General features: G+C 56.6%; 5 protein-coding genes across 5 annotated transcripts; all 5 read left to right on the plus strand.

Moving 5' to 3' along the window:
• Positions 1-1,445: 1,445 nt before the first annotated feature.
• LINJ_29_1400 (putative carnitine/choline acetyltransferase) lies at positions 1,446-3,329 on the plus strand (the record flags this gene model as incomplete). The annotated part of the gene is made up of 1 exon (XM_001466620.1): positions 1,446-3,329. The coding sequence occupies one exon, from the start codon at positions 1,446-1,448 to the stop codon at positions 3,327-3,329; it is 1,884 nt and encodes a 627-aa protein (XP_001466657.1).
• A 3,719-nt stretch (positions 3,330-7,048) lies between these two features.
• On the plus strand, positions 7,049-8,395 carry LINJ_29_1410 (conserved hypothetical protein; the record flags this gene model as incomplete). The annotated part of the gene is made up of 1 exon (XM_001466621.1): positions 7,049-8,395. One exon carries the CDS (start codon positions 7,049-7,051, stop codon positions 8,393-8,395), a length of 1,347 nt encoding a protein of 448 aa, XP_001466658.1.
• A 1,528-nt stretch (positions 8,396-9,923) lies between these two features.
• Positions 9,924-11,687, plus strand: LINJ_29_1420 (putative protein kinase; the record flags this gene model as incomplete). The annotated part of the gene is made up of 1 exon (XM_003392640.1): positions 9,924-11,687. One exon carries the CDS (start codon positions 9,924-9,926, stop codon positions 11,685-11,687), a length of 1,764 nt encoding a protein of 587 aa, XP_003392688.1.
• Positions 11,688-12,177: 490 nt separating this feature from the next.
• Positions 12,178-12,654, plus strand: LINJ_29_1430 (hypothetical protein; the record flags this gene model as incomplete). Its single annotated transcript, XM_003392641.1, has 1 exon — positions 12,178-12,654. One exon carries the CDS (start codon positions 12,178-12,180, stop codon positions 12,652-12,654), a length of 477 nt encoding a protein of 158 aa, XP_003392689.1.
• A 4,139-nt stretch (positions 12,655-16,793) lies between these two features.
• On the plus strand, positions 16,794-18,713 carry LINJ_29_1440 (putative RNA-binding protein; the record flags this gene model as incomplete). Its single annotated transcript, XM_001466622.1, has 1 exon — positions 16,794-18,713. The coding sequence occupies one exon, from the start codon at positions 16,794-16,796 to the stop codon at positions 18,711-18,713; it is 1,920 nt and encodes a 639-aa protein (XP_001466659.1).
• Between the last annotated feature and the right edge of the window lie 627 nt (positions 18,714-19,340).

Here is a 19,340-nt window from a genome sequence, read left to right on the forward strand (position 1 = left end):
TGGTGATTCCCTTGCTAAAAAAAAACAAAAGCAGACACCACTGGCCCACAGCCGCACACACACACACACACACACATATGGCCGTCTCTCTGTGCTCGTGCGAATGCACGAGTATGCGTGTGTGTCCGCGTGGGACTGTTCTGGGTTCTCACCTCTGGGGTCTACGCCCCTCCCCCTCCTCCCGTCTCCCACACAGACATGCCCGCACAAAGTCTCAGAGGCTTTTTTTTGCGACTGCACGTCTCCTCAATTTTGTTTTCTGTCGTTTCCCAATCTCTCTTCCCTCTCTCTTGCGCGCGCTCATCCACTTTCTTCTGGGCAACGCGGCTGTGCGTCTGTCGGTTGCATCCCCACGTGCCTCTGGGGAAGAATACAACTAGTAACGCACACAGACGCACTCCGTACTCAAAACACGCCGCCATCCACGAAAAGCACGTACAGACACGCAGATTACGCGATTTCTTCGTCTTCTTTACCCTCCCTTTCCGTTTTGGTTTCGGGTTTGTTGTTTCGATTATTTGTTATTTCTCACATCGAAGACACGGTGCGTCACACAGTTTTTCGTTTTCCTTTAAAGAAGAAAAAGAACAGAAAAAAAGTACCCCTCTCCTTTCCTCTCCCCTCCCCTCCCACCACCATCACAGACGCTCTCCTTATCATTCCCGCTTCTCTTTGGGCATAAAAAAAGTGTGAAAAGGACACCCCAATTTTTTTCAGTTTTTTTTTTCGGTTCTTTGGCTTTTGATGTGTATTTGTGCTGAGCTGCTACGACGCGAAACGGGTCCCACCTCCGCACACACGCACGGCGCAGAGCACTCCACATAAGAGAGAGGGACAACTAGCGCTGCTGTCTCTCCGCAGCGCGCACCTCCACGCACACGCGCATACACACCTTGTCGTCTCTGGTGTGGGAGTTCGTTTGCCTGCCCTCTCGCGTGTAGTGAGGGAGCGGTGTGTAAGCCTCCACAAAAGCGGCGGGGAAAGAGACGATATCAGGCGGTAACGGTCTCTCTTTTCTAGCCTTTTTTTTTGTTTCTTTTATTGGCACCAGCAGAACGCGTGTGACGGAGCGCGCGTGCACGACGCGACGAAGACGGATCACGCTTCCTCGCAGCCGCACAACAGAAGCGTCTTCTTTTTCTTTCTCAGTTGCTTTCCACAAGAACCCACAGGCGTCCGCGTGATCGGCAAGGGAGAACGATTTTCAGCGACCTTCACTTCTGACCTTTTCGTGAAGTGTCGTGGTATTTAGATCGCTTGGCAGCCCTATCATCTCTTGCCGTCGCAGAAAGAGTGAGAGAGACGAACCCATCGCACACACATCTGCCATCGTGAGCGGCTTCAGCCGAGACGGAGCATCGGCTCATCGTTTTTCTTTCTGATATATCTCATCGCTTTGAAGAGACTTTCGTTCCTCTTGCCCCCCTTTTTTTTTCCCGCTGATCATGAAGCGCATCAGCGCCACCGAGCTGCAGGGCAACGTGCTCAAGCTGCCGCGTCTGCCCATTCCGTCGGTCGCGGCCACCATGGACGGGTACCGCTCATCGCTGCGTGCACTATGGTCACCCGAGGTGACGGCGCCGCACCTAGCCAAGCTGGACGCCTTCGTTAACTCCTCCGCCCCTGTGCTGCAGAGGCATCTGGTGGACGCGGACATGACCGCCGCCGAGTCGGGCAAGGCGCCGTTCACGTACGTGGAGGGCCTCTTGGCACAGTCGGCCCTCAACAGCCGTTCCCCACAAGAGGTGAATATGAACGCTAGCTTTGTTCTGCAGCAGGACATCGCCGGGGCGGATAGGACGCAGGCTGGAGTGGCATCGGCCCTCACCTACGGTATCGCGTGCTGGATTCAGGAACTTCGGACGAATGGTCTCTCCGTCCCGGCTGATCCGGCGGCGCAGTACGACGTGTCGCCGCTCCTCACCGAGTTTGGCCGTAGCCTCATTCCATCCAAGGAGACGGATCTGCTACATACCACGCCACTGGAGAAGCTAAGCCACATCATAGTACTGCACGATGGCCACCCTTACATGGTCCGCGTCTTTGACGAGCACGAGCGCGTGCTCGATCGCAGATTGATCCAGAAAGCCTTCGAGCTGATCCTCACCATCACTCCCGACCAGGACAATACGTCTCCTGTGTCGGTGCTGACGGCTGGTAGCCGCGCTGTGTGGGGCCAGGCGTACCAAGAGCTCCTCAAGACCCCCGAAAACGCCGAGGTGCTGCGCCTCTTCCACGAAAGCATCCTGGTGGTGTGTCTCGACAGCATGAAGTGGGGCAACGACGAGAGTCTGGCGGAGGCCTCGGCTCTGCACGGCAGCAAGGAGGAGCTGGAGAACCGCTGGTACGACAAGCATCAGATGATCGTCTCCGAGGATGGGCAGGTGGCGTTCAACTTCGATTCGACATCGAGCGACCGCGTGCACTGGGCCAAGTGGATAGGCGACGTACTCTCTATCCTCAAAGAGAGGGGTGCTAGCGGAGGGTCGACGGATGGCATCGACGGTGTTGCCGTGAGCCGCATCGTGCGCCACCTGAGCGTGACATACGGCAAGTCGTTCGTTTCTCACATCCGCGCGGCACGCCAGGAGGCGCTGGCGATTGTGACGGACACCGAGGTGCATTCCATTCACCTTCCCTGTGGCAGGGTGCAGCTGTCCGCGCTAAAGGTGGAGCCGGATGCGTTTGTGCAGATGTGCCTGCAGTTAGCCATGTATAAGATGCGCAACAAGCTGTACAGCACGACGGAGGTGTGCAGCACGGCCGGCTTCTTTCACGGCACCACGGAGCTGGTGCATACGACGTCCGAGGAGATGCTGGCGCTAGCGAAAAACCTCGCGCAGCTTCAGCAGGACGGCGAGCACGCCGCGGCGCTGGACACGAACGGCAAAGAAATGCTCACTAAGCTAATCCGCGCTACGAGCGACCGACACGTCGCCCTCACAGCTGCCGCATCGCGTGGCGAGGGATACGACCGCCACCTTATGGCTCTACGCCACGTCGCGCGGATCAACGGTGACAAGGCCGCGCTTGCCTTCTTTGAAGACGACTTGTTCCTCAAGACGAGCAGGTCGGTGCTGAGCACCAGCGAGTTTAGCCAGCCGTGGCTGCGGTACTACACTTTTGGCCCCATGCAGAGCAACGGCTACGGTCTCGGGTACGTGATCGATGAGCAGGAGGTGCGTATTTCTCTCTCCGCCTTTACGAACAGCCCGACAACGAACGTGGCGGACCTGAAGGCGGCTCTGATGCTGTCTTGCAACACCCTCTGCGAGGTGCTTGGAGGCGCGCCAGCCGCAAACACCGCTGCAGCAGAAGCCACAAAATGAGCGCCTTGCAACGAAAAAGAGGGTGAGGGAGGGGAGGGGGCTCGAGGCGTAGAGGGACAGGGGAGCATCCGACGCCTATGAATGAGAGACAGACGAGAGGCTGGGCGCGCGCACTTGATCGCCACAACCCCCTCCCCCCAACCAAACCCACACGGAAATTCAGCCAGCACAGCGAGACGCAAATTCAGCCTTCTTTCCTCTTGTTTTCCGCTGTCCAGGACGCGCCACCTCGCCCGCTGATCTCGCGCTCTCTTTTTCGCAGCGTTTCTTCATTGCTGGTCATGATTCTCTTCGTTCTGTGCGTTGCTATACACACACGGATTACAGGCAGCCCCCTCCCCTCCCCCTTCTTCCCCCTCTCCCGCCTCTCTACACAAAGCACGGCAACCATTGCTCGCAGCAACCCACAAGCAGAGAGATAAGGGTCATGGTCGTGGTGGTGGGGAAACACAACAATCAGTGCGAACATTGTTGCTCGAGAACGGACCTGTGTTAGTGTATCGTGGGGGGGAGGGGGCGATTCGCAGGGTGTCTGGCCCGAGTTGGCAACATTCATCCTCCCCGCTCCTCCCACCGCGAGCATAGCTCTGTTCTGGTGCTCTCTGTCTCTCTGTCTTCCGCCCCTTTTCTTGTCGTCTTGTTTGCCCTCCTCCTTCGCCTTTGTGGAGGGTATGTGTGAATATCGCCAGTTCACCTTCTCGTACGCCCCGCCCTTCTCCCTTCCAGTTGTCCCCCTTCCGCGTTTCGCCTGTGCGATCTTCTGTTTGTTTTGTGTGGCTGACTTTCTCGAGCGCCTCCTTGTCGAAAATGTTTTCTTTGTGTGCGCGTGAGCGCATAGAAAGAGCCCAGGAAGAGGTGGCCCACGAGGAAAAAGGGGGGGGGGACAAGCCGAATCGGTTTCTTTGCGCTCTACCCTCCACCCTCCCTCCCCCCTCGGCATCACTTTTCTTCGCAAGCGTCTCCGCACCTCTGCGTACTTGGGTCGGTGCGTCTCTGTCTATGTCAGTGTTTCACATTTTTCTGTTATTTGTCATGGCGCGGTGTGTGTGTGTGTGTGCGTGTGCTAGTGAGCTGCTTTTCTTATTTCTCTTGGTACGGTCGTTTTCGTCACTCTCTTTCTCTCAGTAGCCTTGCTGAAAAAAGGTTAACGTGTTAGCGTTTGTGTGGTGATGTCGCTGATGTTGGTTTCTTCGCCTTACCGTCGGCCCACTTTGCACCTCTCCTTGTTTTTGTTTCCCTATGGGCGCTCTTTTGCATCGTATGTTCCGACGCCCACCCTTTCTTTTTTTTTTTGGTTGAGACTTGCTTGTGCTTCATCTCCCTTCCTCTTATTAACGTCTCTCTCTTCGTGTGTGTCTGTATGTGTTTGTGTTCCTTCTCTACGCAGCAGCCGACACGGGGATGTTACCTCCTCCTCTTCTCTGCCTGTTAGGGGGAGCATTTCTTTTTTTTTTTGTCCTTTGTGGCGTGGCTCTCGCGTCTATTTGAGGTGAGGGAGAGGGGATGTATGGTGTGCGAGTAGCAGGGCAGGGCGCGTGCTGCTGGGCTTGCCTGTATGTGAAGTGTTCGTCTTTGATTGGTGTGCCCGTTGTTTCTTCTCCATAATCTACTCAAGCCAGCTTCACTTTTGTGGCTTGGTGTACTCTGCAGTGAGTGAGATTAGGGCACGCTGTATGTGCCCTCTGAAGTAGGTCTCTAAAGGGATACCGATCGGTTGGGGAAGGGGACGCTGCCGGTAGTCTGTCGTTTTGGCGTGCACCTTCGCTGAGGCCAACGGCGCGGCCGGGCCGAATGGGGAGGTTGGGAGTAGCTGGAGACGCGGAACGAAGAGGGACAAGAGCGTACGAACGCTGTTTTTTCTTTTGAGTCAATGCCGCTTACGAGCAGCCGCTGGCTTCCGCTGAAGGGAGCCATCACGCCACCAATAGGGCACGTGTTTCCGGGTCTTGCTCAAGGGGCCTCTTTCACGTTCTCCCACGGACACTGCTTACGAGTCTGTTTCTCTCTTGTTTTTCGTTCGCCTCTCTTCCGCTCGCACGTCCCCCCCTCTCTCACCCTCGTAGTCTCACATTTCTCTCTACTTGTTCTCTTTCGGGCTTGCTGCCTTGAACTGTCCCTGATGACGGAAGGCACCGCAGTGCGTGGTATCGCAGGCTCCCGTGTCCCCCCACCCCACACCCTGTGTGGGGCGGAAGCCAAGCATCCCTCCCTCTCCTATCCCTCCCAATGCCGGGCGGCTTCTGGTGGTGCCATTGACAAGTGCCGACGACGTAGTGGGGGAGACCAGAGCGATGCATCGCCACTGATGTCGGCCTTGTGGTCCTGGATGGCGTTGTGCGTCGAAGCACCTGCGACAAGGGACACGCCTGTGTCATTAACGGGATGGTCAAGGTGTCCACGGGACTCGAGGGCATCGCACCCGACCCCCTCGCTGCCTACCTGTGCGTGGTGCCTGAGTTCCACCCCCCCAGCGGGGATGCGCCGGGAGTGGTGACCGGCACGATGGGGGAGCGGCTTTGTGGCGACCCGCGAGGCCGCGGGTGGGTGGGTGGAGTTGGAGGGCAGAGGTCGTGCTCTCCGATGGCTCAGTGGGAGCCTTGTGCTGAAACGCGTGTGTTCACGGCTGCTTCGCACCGGGCGGTGGGGTCCTGTGACAGTTCAGGTAGAGTGAAGCTCAAGACATGCGCTATGTCAGAATGGATACGCTGAAAAAGGGTTTTCTTTTGTTACTAGCCAACTGGCGTCCTTGTGCCGCGTTGTCACCCACCCTCCTTCCTTCCCGTTGCTAATCTCTCTTTGGCTCTGTCTCTGCCCCTTCCACCCGCTGGCAGGCCCACTGTATTGGCCCTCGATCCTCTCTATTCCTGCCTCCTTCATGACGTTCTTGTTGCGTGTTGTCTGCCTTTTTTTTTACCTTTTCTAAAAGACACGCACAGCAACCTCCAACGAGGACCACGCACGCACGGAGGCGCGCAGGCACCCCAGATCCGAGACACATGGATCCATGAAGGTAAGAGCAGAAGGTAGGCAAAGGAACGCAGGCAGGCGGAGCAACACGACTCACTCGCCTGCCTATATGCGCACGCGCGCACTAAGAGCAGCTCCCACGACCTTCCTCGTCTCTTCCTCGCGTCTTTGCGCCAGGTGCATCCAAGCTTGTTTTCCAGCGAGACCCTGAGTCTTTCGCAAAAGTGTACACAGCGCGGCGGCAAAGGCGGCGCAGGCTTTCCCCTCTCTTGCTCCTTCTTGCCTTGTTCTCGCCCTTCCTCCTCCTCGTGTCTTCTTTCCACTCTCGATGTACGCTCTTAACACCTTCGCACCCTCTTCGCACTCTCTGTGCCTCTTTTCCCTCCTTCTGTTTCTTGCCCGCGTTTGCACTCTCCTGCTCACCAACGCCACTGCTGCGTGAATGCCGCCGCATGGCAGCCACGCGTCTGTGGACGAACTCGTTTTCCACGTACGTCCTCTGAGAGAGAACACCGCCAAGGCGGGCAAAGGAGCCGCCAACGCACCGCTGCGCGGGCGCCTCCTCACTGTCTCCTCTCCACGACCAGCGTTGTGTGCGGCCAGTGTTTTGCACGACAGAGCGGCTGTTTCGCGTACCGCATCCGCTTTCGTTGTCGTGGTAGGCGTGTGTGTCGGTGTGTGCCTGTTCGTCTGCCTGTCGTATGTGATTCCTCTCAACTCGGAACCGAAGCACTCCTCGCTGATCGCGCAAAATGTCCCTCTCGTCTTCCATGACGGTGGAGCAGCGCATCCTGCACCGGCTCTCCGCCTGCGCCGAGGAGGCTATCCCTTATGAGCGGCTCAAGAGGGAGCTGCAGCTCGGCCCCAGCGGCGGCGAGGGAGCGGTGCGCCAACTGATGGAGCAGAATCGAGTGCGCCTGCGCCGCGGCAACGGCGCCGACACGCAGATATACATCTCCATCGTGAACAACATTAACGAGAACCTGTCTCTGGTGCTCGATGCGGTGCGGGCGAGCGGGTCCAGTGGGATCGATCAGACCCAGCTGCTGAGCAAGGTGCGGATGCCCAAGACGGAGCTTGGCAAGGCTCTCGCAGCGCTAACGGCGAAGAACCTCATAAAGGAGCACCGCTCCTTCACGAACCGGGCGAAGCGCATCTACACACTCTTCAATATTGACCCGTCGACGCACATCACGGGGGGCGCCATGTACTGCGGCGAGGAGCTCGACGTCGCCTTTGTGGATGAGTGGCGTCGCGAGCTGACACGGTTTGTGTCAACGCGGCGGATGGTCAGCTTTGACCAGATCAAGCGGCATGTCGAAGCGGTGCAGAGCGCTGCCGGTGGCCGTGGTAGTGGCAGCGCTCCGCCCGCCGCAGGTCTTGCGGCGAATCACCCGTCCAGCACATCCACCCAGCCGTACAACCTGCCCGTTGTCTTCACCATGATTGACTCAGCGATGCAGCGGCCTGTCGGCGGTGGCCCGTCGTTGTCCACGTCTGGCATGGCATCCGCGGGCAGCAGCTACACGTTTGTGGCGAAACAGCTCTCCGACCTGGACCTGCGCACCCTCGTCCACACCCTCGTCCTCGACGGCGTACTGGAGATGCTTATACCAGCCACCACGGAGGAGGTCAACACACCTCAGTACCAGCTTGCGCACGGCCAGAGTGTGATGCGGCACTTCACAGCGCAGGCGCGGCGTCCTCGCCAACGGCCCTTGTCGACAGGCATGGAGGGGCCGGCGCTGCAGCGCGTGCGCCAAGAGAATGACTTGGTGTTGGGGTTGTCTGGGCACCCGTCCGCTGCTCCGCCCTCTTTGGCGTCAACTGCTGCGGCTGGTGGCGGAAGTGGGTGCATTCCCGATGTAGAGGATGACGGACTCAGCAACAGCACCATGGAGGCCCTTCGCCAGTCCAGCCTCTGGGAGCCGGCGCCCGTCTCGCAACCATCTTCGAAGGACGCTGTTGACGGCTGGTCCTACATGCCGGCTGTGGGCTTTCCCTGCCTCGGGTGCCCCCTTCTGGATCAATGCTCCGTTTCGTGCCGTGGCGTGGTGAATCCGAAGGGGTGCACCTACCTGAAAGGCTGGCTAAGTTGACCCCCTCCCTCCTCCTCCAGATGCAAGTCCAGGGGCGACAACAAGAAAGCGACACATCGAGCAGCACCGTCGCTGTAGTCTCAGCAGTTGTGCGGGAGGGAGTTGGACCTTCCGGCAGCGGTGGGAGGTGTAGGGTGTTTGCACTGGTGTCTATGAGCATGGGCAGAAATGGAGGGATGTGAACGGTGGTGGTGGTGGCGGTAGAGCTGCCTGTGTGTGTGCACGCCTTTTTTTCTTGAGTGCTGCGAAGGAAAGACGCTCGCGCACCCGTCCGTATCATCTCTCTCTTCTCATAGCAGCGACACAACACCCGGTGTGTGTGTGCGCGCGTGTGCATAGCTTCTGCAGTGCAGTGTACCCTCACTCCCACTCCCCCAAGCTAACATAAGCGTTCCACTGCACACCAACAGCGCTCAACTCCACTGCATGCGCTTTTTACCCCCTCCCCCCTTTGCCTTGCTTTGACTCGCGCCTAAGATATAACCGCACCCACAGACTCACGCTCACTGTGCTCAGGGCCACCGCTGTTGAAGTCAGAGGCGAGGACCTAAGGACAGTGGCGAGAACGCGGGACTCGATGAACAGAGGGAGCGTCGTCCCCTCACAGCCCCTCTTTCTCATGTGGGCGGGTGCCCGTGTGCACGTGGGGCGTTCACCTCTCTCTCTTGTTACTCGTGCTCGCTTGCCATTCCGCTTCCCTCCCTTGCCTTCTCCCAAATCACACGCCGGGAGAGCATGAGCTGCGAGGCAGCAGCAAGCCCATCGGAGGGTGGTGTGGTGCACATGGGACAGGCCACACCTTCCTGCGTGGTGGCGGAGAGGAAGCACAGCTTTCCCCCCTTAATAGCAACAACAAGGAAGGAAACGAAAAGCAAGCGAAAAAGAGGCATGTGATAGCTTTTTGCATCCACATCCGGGAGCTGTGGGCCGGAGGAGGAGGAGGGGCGTGGAAAGCAGTGTGGGCCATCCGCATCTCCTCTACCACCTTCTCCGCACGATGGATTGGAGCCTTTTTGCCCTACACGCGAGGGGGCGCGGCTTTTCGTGCCTGCAGCCGTTGAAAGTCTTTGCATTTTGCTTCTGCGAGCAGTTCGGCTTCCTGCATGCCTGTGCTCCTCTCCAGCTTCTGCGTTGCTAGCTCTTTTCTCCTTTCCGTCTCTCCCCCTGCACACGCACCCTCCACCGACGGGGCGCTGGCTCCCGGAGAAGGACATCGGCGCGGCGAAGCGCGAGGTGCCTGACTCGGCGGAAAGTAGAAGAGCAGCACAAACAAAAATCGTTTTCTGCCTTTTCTTGTTGCCGCTGTGCGTGATGGTGAAGTGCGGCACCGACTCTCAAGACAGACGTAGAGATTCACGCACGGCCTTTTTGAAAGAGAGATCCAGGGGGCCTGCGCGACCTATCGTGCGCGCACACACACACACACAGAGGGGCGCCTGTGTTCCTTTGCTTCCCTCCCTCCCTTGCCTGCCCATTATCTGCATGAGCATCTAGCCACTCTTGCTGCTGCAGCCTTTACGAGAGGACAATGCCATCGCCATGCCCCTCCTCATCCTCGCCTCTGCTAGGCAGCATCACCAGCGGTATTCGCTCGCCGTCAAGAGGTCCAGTGCAGCAGCAGCAGCAGCAGCACCAGCTACATGCCCCGATGCGACTGCGTCTACACGAGGACGGCAACATTCGCGCATGCCCAGAGAAGTCTGGCGGAGGTGTCAGCCAAGCGTGCGCTCCGCCGCTGCCGGCTGCTTCGGCCTTTGCTCGAGGGAAGGAGGAACCGAGCGCAAAGCGTCATCATGCAGAGCCGTCATCTTGCCCGGCACCAGACGGCGACAGCAGTTCTGTCGGCAGAAGTGCGGCGGCGACAGCCGTCACCATTGCCGCTCCTCTGCTTTCTATATCAAACCCCTCTTCGCGGGCTGCGCCTTCGCCTTTTCGTTTTCTGTGCACATCTCTCGGTGGGTGCCCGGTGGTCGGGGCGAAGGGTGCACGCGTTCACCTGCCAGGCTCGTCAGCAAGTTGCGACGTGAGCGGCAGTGTCGCTCCGAGGGACCTTTCGACCACATCTGCGCACTCAAAGGCGCATTCCACGGCGGCCGTTGTGCGGGCCTCGCCCTCGTCGGGCGTCGTTTCACCACCGCTCTCTGCGACTTACCCCTCCCTGGTATCTGCTTCTCGCGGCGCGCGCGTCGTTTGCTCTCATCCTCAGCCCGCATCGGCGGCTTCAGTGCCTGGCGCTATCATTGACACATCAGCACCGTCGCCAGTGCCATCGCGGCCGCACCGCATCCATCAACACGAGCTTCGCCCCGCAGATTTCCGTCGTGAGGAGGTGCTCGGTGAGGGGAGCTATTCGATCGTCACCCTTGCCACGCACCGTGCGTCGGGCCTGTGCTTCGCGCTGAAGGAGATCGACCGAAGCCGCCTGCGATGGCGACCGCTGGAGGCGCAGCTGCGCTGGGAGATCAATTTGCAGCGGACGCTGCGCCACCCGCACATCGTGCGACTCTACAGCTACTTCATTACGCCAGACTGCATCAGTCTCGTGCTGGAGTACTGCAGCGGCGGGACGCTGCTGAGTCGGTTGAGAGCTGCACCACAGCACCGCTTGTCGGAGCGGCAGGCATCGCGCTACACTCGCCACGTGGCGAAGGCGCTGACACATCTGCACGGGCTCGGAGTGGCGCACCGAGACCTGAAGCTGGAAAATGTGCTCATCGATGCAGACGGCATTGCCAAGCTGGCAGACTTTGGCTGGTCACGCCCTGTTGTGCATCCATTGCCACCCAGTAAGTCAGCGGCTACTACTCAGACTGCAGGCGACAGGAACGACGTACCGTGTAGCAGCGCGGAGCACGACACGAGCAACGAGGACCCGACGGAAGGGGTGGCAGAGGGTCGCCGCACCGTGTGTGGCACTCTGGACTACCTCTCGCCTGAGATGGTCTCCGGCCAAGCACACTCGGCCAAGACAGACGTCTGGTCGCTTGGTGTCATGCTGGCCGAGATGCTGACCGGCACGCCGCCCTTCTACACTGAGTCGACTCAGCAGACGCTTTACGCCATCCAGCGGCTGCCGCCCAACCTCACCGGCTTACGCCCTAAAGGCCGCGGGCCAGGGCTCACTGGTAGCGGTGCCTCCGCCACGGCTAATGTGTGTCTGACCCTCGACGAACCCGTGGCCCTATCTGCAGGTGCGCTCTCTCTCATTCACGCTATGCTCCAGAAGGACCCGTCGGCGCGACCGACGATGCAGGAGGTGTTGAGCCATGCCTGGCTGCAAAAAACTCGTTAGGAAGTCATGAAGTGGCGTGGATGCCGCTCCTTTTGCCTTGCACCCTGTGCCGCTTCTTCTCTCGATCCCCTTGTTCTGCCTGGTGCTGTCTGGCGCTTATCCGCGTGAGGCTGCTATGTACGCATGGGCGCTAAAGTGCCTCAACGACAGCTACCGTTGTTGGGCTTCTTTTTTTTTTCGCGTGTCGCTTTAGAGTTAGGCGTGCCACTGCTGCACGTATGTGTATAGAGCAGCCGCTCCTTTATCGGGATGAGTCCTCCAGGAATTTCGCCCACACAATGGCGCGTGAGAACGAAAAGAAATGGCGACACACGGCTTTATCGTGAGACTTACCCTGCACAGCACATGAAAAGGAGGAGGAAGGGAATGAGCCGGCACACGACAGCTCCTTTCCCACATCCCCGTCCCTCTCCGCTCGCGTTGCGCGTGATTTTTTCCACCTGACGCAACCCACTGCGACGCTCTCCGAGTCACCTGCTTGACAGAGCCGATGGCTGATCCCGTTGCCACGAATAATCGTCTCTCCTCCACTCCCACGTCTCTCTCGCTCCATCTCTCGAACCGACCCCCTCCACCTAAAGCCCTCCACGCACAAACAGTCACGCACAACACAGCCGGTTACTTCGTTTCTACTTCTCTTTTTTTTGTTTTTATTTGCATGTCATTAAACATTTTAAAGTTCACCTCTTCCTTCACTGTCGCCACGTGTGTGCTTCGTCATTCTGCGTCTGTGTGCTCTGTACTCGTGTGTTCCTTTTTCTCGTTTCCTTCCACCCAATCCACCTCGCTCCTCTACGAACCAACACACGCAAAACTCAACAGCAGCAAAAAAGAAAAGGAAGCAAGAAACAAAACGGTTGGGTCCATCAGTGCCGCTTCCCTTCCTTTGCTCGTCGCTGTCTTCCTCTCCGGCTCGCAACCGCATATTGATCGACTAGTTTTCTTTTTTTGTGTGTGCGCGCGCTGATCGCGTACTCGACTTGCAATCACCCATTCCTTGCTCGCCCCGCCCGGGGTGCACAGGCTATCCACTTCTTTCCCCTTCTACCCGCATTCACCGTCATCCCATCCACATCTCCTCCCCCTCTCTTCCCACCTACCCATTCACCAAACCCTTTGCCCATCTCTCTGTTTCCGTCTCCCTTACCTCCTTTTATTTTGTTCTTTGCCTATTTCCCCTCCCCTTCCTCCTCCTGCAGCAAATTCACGCGTTTGACACGCGTCTCCTCCGCGGCTGTTCATCAAAGACCCCCCTCCTCCCCCACCCCTTCGAAAAAAAAAAGAATCTGCGGCGGCGCTCTTTGTTTCGACTCATAAGGTCTCACTACTCGTTGACGTTGCGTGTGGGCGTGTGTGTGCATGTTGAGCGTCTCTCTTTTCGCCTTTGAAAGTTGAAGCTCATCATTATCGTCAACGCTTCCTCTTTCTCTTCGTGTGCGTGCGTGTCAGTGCGTCTGTGTTCTTCCATCAGTGATTTCTTTCCTTTCCCTCTCTTCCCCCCTTTCCTCCCTTCCACACATCTCACACTTGTCGCTTTCTGGTACTCGTCCCTTTTCCCTGTGTTTTTCTGTGGTGCTCTCTTCTTCCTCTCTTTGTTTTCTGTCTACCTGTGTGTTCTCGTGTTTTTTTTTTCGTCTGCCGCCCTCCCGTTTTCACTTTTGGGAAGTTTTTATGTGGTTGGCGTTCTTCTTTTAGCGCTCTTTTTCCTTCCTGGTCTTTCCTCCTTTTTTTTTCGTTTCCTTGCCCTTTCTTGTGCTTCGACGTGTGTGTGTGTGTTTTGGTCTTCTCATCCTCGTCTTCTTCGCTCATTTTTTTGTGTGTAATTCCTCTCTCTTCTATTTTTCCATTCTCTCTGACCGCTCAAGGGGGCTTTCTGTTTTCTTTCCCCGTCGTAACTCCCCTACGCCATTATCAGCACCGTCCTACACCTCTCCCCATCCCTCATCATCATCTTGCTCTCTGTCTCCCACACAAGCCCTCTCCATCACTCCCTGAACTCTCTCTGACGCTCCATCGCACACCCACCCACCCCACTTCATAACCGGTCAGACTTTCACCATCAGCTACGCCTTCTGCATCAGTCTCTCTTTTCTTTTCACCCCCTTTACTTGCTAGGCTTCTCTCACATTTGCAGCCCTTGTGCGTTTTCTATTCTCTCTTTCACGTCACAGCTACGCTCTGACGACTGCCTGCCTGTGAGCGCGCGTCCTGTGCGCGTGTTTGGCTCTGCCCAACCCTGACTCGGTGTCACTGCTTAACTGTGCATCTCACGTTTGCGCATAGCTCTCCCTCTCCCTCTCCCACTGCGTGTGAGTGTGTGTGTGTGTGTTAGTACCACAGTTGCAAACGAAGCTCGAGGACGAGGAAGAGAGAGTGTGCTTGCGCTGCTTGCCGTGCCCATCCCACGGCATCAAAAAAAAAACCAACCTCTCTCTCTATATGTACCTATTTTTATATAAATATATATAAATATCAAAAAGGAAAGGAGGTAAGGCAGCGAGTGAGTCGGCCTACGAGATCCCAACAGGAGACACGCTGATTTCATGAAACAAGGGAAAGAAGCGAACAGTAGGATTCCTTTTCGAGAACATCAAAAGAGAAAGAACAACAAAAAAGGGAGTGAACCACGAAAAAAAAACAAAAACAAACGCACCTTTGCCTTGGAGGAACACACAAGCACTCCACATACACGCTTACTAAAGCCATACACAGAGCCCCCTCCCCCACCGACTTGCTCGTAGCTCTTTCTAGTTATTCTACACGCGTAACGGTGGTAGCGGTGTATCCACTAGCTACACCACACCTCCAGCAGCTCTTCACTCTTTCTATCCCGCTTCTCCGAAATCCTTTATTCGTTTTCACCTTACCTTTCGGCGTCTCTCTTTAGCCAGAAAGTTTGTAAGCGTGCGTACGTGGGTTTGCTTTTCTTTCTCCTCTCCTTCGTGCTGCATCCTGACACTTTCGCTTCCTCCCTCTCCGTGTGTGTCTGTGTGCCGGTGTTTTCTTGTTTTTCCCCTCCCTCGCTATCTATTTCTGTCTCTCTCTGTGTTTGTGTGTTCGTTCTCCTGTGTGTGCGCGTTTTTCCCCCTAAACTCTTTTCCCCTCCTTTCGCTCTTTACTTTTATTTTTACCTCTCCCTCTTCTCAGGTCGCATATCTTTAAGAGGGTGTGCACACGTGCGCGTGCGTTTTTTTTTCTTGCCCATCTCTCATCATCGCCTTTACGTTTCTCTCATCTTTTTCTTTTCGTTGCTTCTCCTGTACCTTTCTTCCCTTGTTTTTCCGTTTCGAATTTAAATCACCTTCTCACGACGACTGAATACCGCGTGCAATCGGTTCATTGTACGCTACCTCCTCCCCTCTTTTACTCTCTTCCTCCGGCTCCAGATACACACCCATACACCTATCTATATCTCGTTCCTTTTCGTTGTTCTGCTTGGTTGCCACACGCCCTCACTCGAAGCAACAAGCACGCTGCAGCCCCCCTCCCCTCTCCTCCCAAACCTCTTATCCCAACCTTGCTCCCCCATCTCATTTCTGCACTCACCTCAACGCAAGGCGTAAAAAGAAAGGAGGTACTCTTACCATCACCTACGCAAACCCTCCCCCTCCACTAAAACATCCTATCTCACTCGCTCTCTCTCTAACTCTCTTACATTCGCTTGCGCACACTCACACTCGGCGCCTGTGCGTTTTCCCTCTCTTTCCCCTCTTCTCCGATTCCAGTTGTTCTTTCCAGAGCACGTGTGCCGTTGTGTGACTGTTTTGCCCGACAGAGAACGCGAACTCACCAGCACGCGCAGGCTCGCTTTTCCCCATCTTTCCCTCTTCTCTCTCTCTTTGATTTTGGTAGCGCTGCGAGACAAAGGCCGTCCATTCCCTCCCCCTCCCTCTTCTCAACCCGACACACACGGCGACGACGACGACGAGAGCAGCAACAATAAGAACAAAGAGAAGGCTCATTCTCTGCGCTTTTTTTTCGGTTTTCTCTGTTTTTTTTTTGATTACTTCCATTCTTCTCACTCGCCACACTGGATTTCCTCCCTTCTTTTTTCTTTGTTTTATTCGCGTGTGCGTGTGTGTGTTCTTGCGCCTTTCGGTTTGGTTTTGCTTCTCTTACACGCCTTCGTTTTTTTAAATTTATTTAAACGTTTCCCCCCTGCCCCCCTTCTCCCCCTGTGCGTTCTCGTCACTGGTCTTGCTGCCCCCGTCGTGCGCAAAGAAGTCGGTCGTTTTCAGTTTCTCTTTCACAGAAGAGAAGAGGGCAAACGAACCGGTACTCGAACAAAAAAGCAAGGGAGGGAAAGAGGAAGACACAACCAGAACGAAACACACACACACACACACACACAGACACACAAGCGCAGAAGTCGAGGGTCGTGATAGCGATACGCGCACAAAGCCAACGTCTCGAAACGAAAAAAAAACAAGCAAACAAAGAAACAACAGCAACCGAACTTAAAACAGCAACGACAAGCAAAAAAAAAAAAAACAGGAAAGGATCTGGTTTCCTTGCGTTTTTTTTTGGGCGTGCGTGTGTGTGTTTATTGTATCGTTGTTGTTGCTGTCTCACTCACACTTTTTTTGATTGGCGCACAATTGAACCTCACCTTTTTTTTTGTTTCTCATCTTCGATCATCTTCTTGGCTTTTTCTTGGGGTGCTCTCCTTCGGCTTGCTCTTTGCGTTGTCGCACGCACACCACAACTTCTGCTTCTTCGGGCCTCATCGATATAAATAGAGGAAGCCAGAGGAACAATAGAAAAAAGTGTATGCGTGTGTGTGTGTGGGGCGCACAGCTTATTTGTCACCGATCATTCTCCTCATTTCTCATAACTTCCATATCTTCTACTTTGTTGATTCAAGTCCTTTTTTATTTTCCCTTTCCTCTCTGCCGCCGCTCTTTGGCGTCCTCACACGAAGGCTCGAGCGACTTGCGTCTCTCTCCCCCTTTTTGTTTAGCTTGAGGTCTTTCTCTCTCTCCTTTTAGCCCGACTCCTCAGTATCGTTTACGTATCCGCTTCCTCTCGTCACCGCGCACACTTACAGGCCAAACAGGAGGCGCGCCAACAGGACAGTCTTTGCAAAACAACAACAGCAACACAAAAATGTACTTTGTTGCAGCCGCTCCGTCGTCGGTGTCGCCGCCAGGGGTCATCGCGACGTCTGCGCCTTTGCCGTTCGGCACCCCGATGAAGGACATGTCGGTATCGTTCAGCAACAGCAACTCCTTCACCGCCGTTTCTGCGGCTCCGCCATCGTACGAGGCTGTCGCGCTGGACCCGAAAGGCCCTCGCAGCCAGACAAATCTCTTTGTGCGCAAGCTGGCCTCGGCTGTGACGGAGGATGACATGCGCAAGCTGTTCGAGCAGTACGGCACGATTATGTCCTTCGCGCTCATGCGAGACATCCACACTGGCGAGAGCCTTGGCACTGCCTTTGTGCGCTACAGTACCCACGATGAGGCCCGCGCGGCCATGGCGGCTCTCGACGGACGTGAGCTCTACGGCCGTCCCATCTCGATTCAGTGGGCAAAGCGCGAGCATGACAGCACCCCGTGTGGCGACGCTCGCCGCAAGATACGCAAGCTTTTCGTGCGCAACATCCCTCTCGACGTGACAGCGCGTCATCTCCGCCAGATCTTCTCCAAGTTCGGATCCATCAGCAACGTTACCCTGCATAGTGACACGGCCCCCGCAGCCACCCGCGACAACGGCGACAGCTCGCGCCCGGCCAGCCAAATGCGCAACATCGCCTTTATTCTCTTCCAGGACGACGACGTCGCGGAGCAGGCGGTGAGCGCGCTGCACAACACTTGCCCGTTTGACAGCTGCGAGGGGATCCCGCTCATGGTGAAGCTGGCTGAGGACAACCGTGACCGCATCGACCGAAAGCAGCGTTTCTGCGAGAGCAGCGCGACGAACACGACCGCCAAGGCGTTCGCGACGGCCATGATGCAGAGCAACCACCTCTCCACTGCCGCCTCCGTCTCGCCGCTGACCGTTCCTCTCTCCACGCCAGCCTCGGCAACGCTCTCGCCCCCGACGCTGTCGATGGATGTCAGCCACAACAGCCCCATCTTCATTCACGAGGGCCACGCGCCTTCGCTGCCGCCGAGTGGGCAACAGACACTGCCCTTCACTGTTTCAGCGCCGACATCCACAGCAACTCCCATGCTGCAAACCACGGTTGATGCGAATGGGAACACTGCGTACGTCTACGTCTCACCCTCGCCGAACAACGGTGTTGCGCAGCAAGTGCTACCAGCTTCCGCAGCCCCTGGTCAGTGCGTCATCGTGTCCAACGGGCTTCAGGGCTTCACGACGGCGAACAGGGTGATGCCGCAGCCGTCGCAGCCCTTCTACGCGGCTGCTGCGCCTCCATCCGTGCAGCAATACTATCAGACAGTGACGCTGCCGCAGGTCTTTGCGGACGCGCAGGGCCAGCCGCTGCAGCCGCAGCCGAACGTTTTCGTCCCCGGCTACTACTCCTACTCTCCTAGCCCGCAGTCCTCTCAGCAGACGCCACAGCAGGTGCCGATCTTCGAAGTGCAAGCGGCGCCCATGACACACCCGCTGCGAACCGGTGCTTCGGTGCCGAAGGCGGCTAGAGATGTCTTTCAGAACCAGTCGCCGCTACAGCACCAGCTGGCACACGCTCAGCCGCCCTTCTCGGTCTCACCGCAGCTCAGCAGCCCTGGTGGTGTGCGGGAGTCGGTCCCGATGACGATCTTCTCTGCGACGGACAGCCCAGTGAACGGGACTGTCAACCCCACCAACACCGTTCCGCCCCAGCTGCAGGCGCCCATGACGCTCGTGCCTCGCAGCGCTGCAGCGCCGCCGAGCGCCGATGCCAAAGCGCGAGGACACTCTAGCTTGGGCCCGACAACGGACGGCGCGCACGCTGCTAAACTGATGTGCGAGGTGCCGATGCCCTCCATGGTGCCGTGTATCGAGGACGATGACGTGACGTGGGGCAACGTCTCTGCTAAAACGCCGGCTGCAGCTGGTGTTTCAAGAAGCTTGTGATGGAAGCCAAGAGCTGGAGGTGGGCTGGGCTGGACCGACACACACACACACACACACACACAGGCATACGCCCACCCAGACACAGCACAGAAGAGACGGTGCACTGAAGCGCCCCGTTCTGTGTTCATATGTGTTTGTGTCTCTTACTCGCTGTATTTTTTTTTTCGCTCGCTTCGCTTTTCTATGGCGCCTTGTGTGTTCTTTCTGAGGCTATCGTTTTCTGTTTCTTTCTGTCGTTGATTGACTTTGTCCCCCCTTTTTGTTTAAACATGCTTAGCTCGCAACAGTTTTCGATGCACGGTGTCTTCTCACTTTCTCTGTGGAGTTGGCTTCATCTGCGCGTGTTTTGCACTGAACACGACAGTCTGCGTCTGCTCGCGCTGATGCAGCTTGCTCATGCTGCTGCACAACAGCCTTTACACTCTTAGGTTGGTGCGCTCTTTTTTTTTTTACGATTTTCTTGACCTCCCCCTCCCTAAATCTCTTACCCTTTCCGTGCTCCTTCTCTCTTTCTCTCACCTGTTTATCAGCCACACTCTTGACAACACCGTCGCTTTTTTTTTTTGCTCTCTTCCCTCACTATACTTCACTGGCCACATCTTCCTCTCTCGTGCTCTGGCGCTGTGT

This window comes from Leishmania infantum, chromosome 29 (assembly GCF_000002875.2).
Source record: "Leishmania infantum JPCM5 genome chromosome 29".
Taxonomy (NCBI): Eukaryota; Euglenozoa; class Kinetoplastea; order Trypanosomatida; family Trypanosomatidae; genus Leishmania; species Leishmania infantum.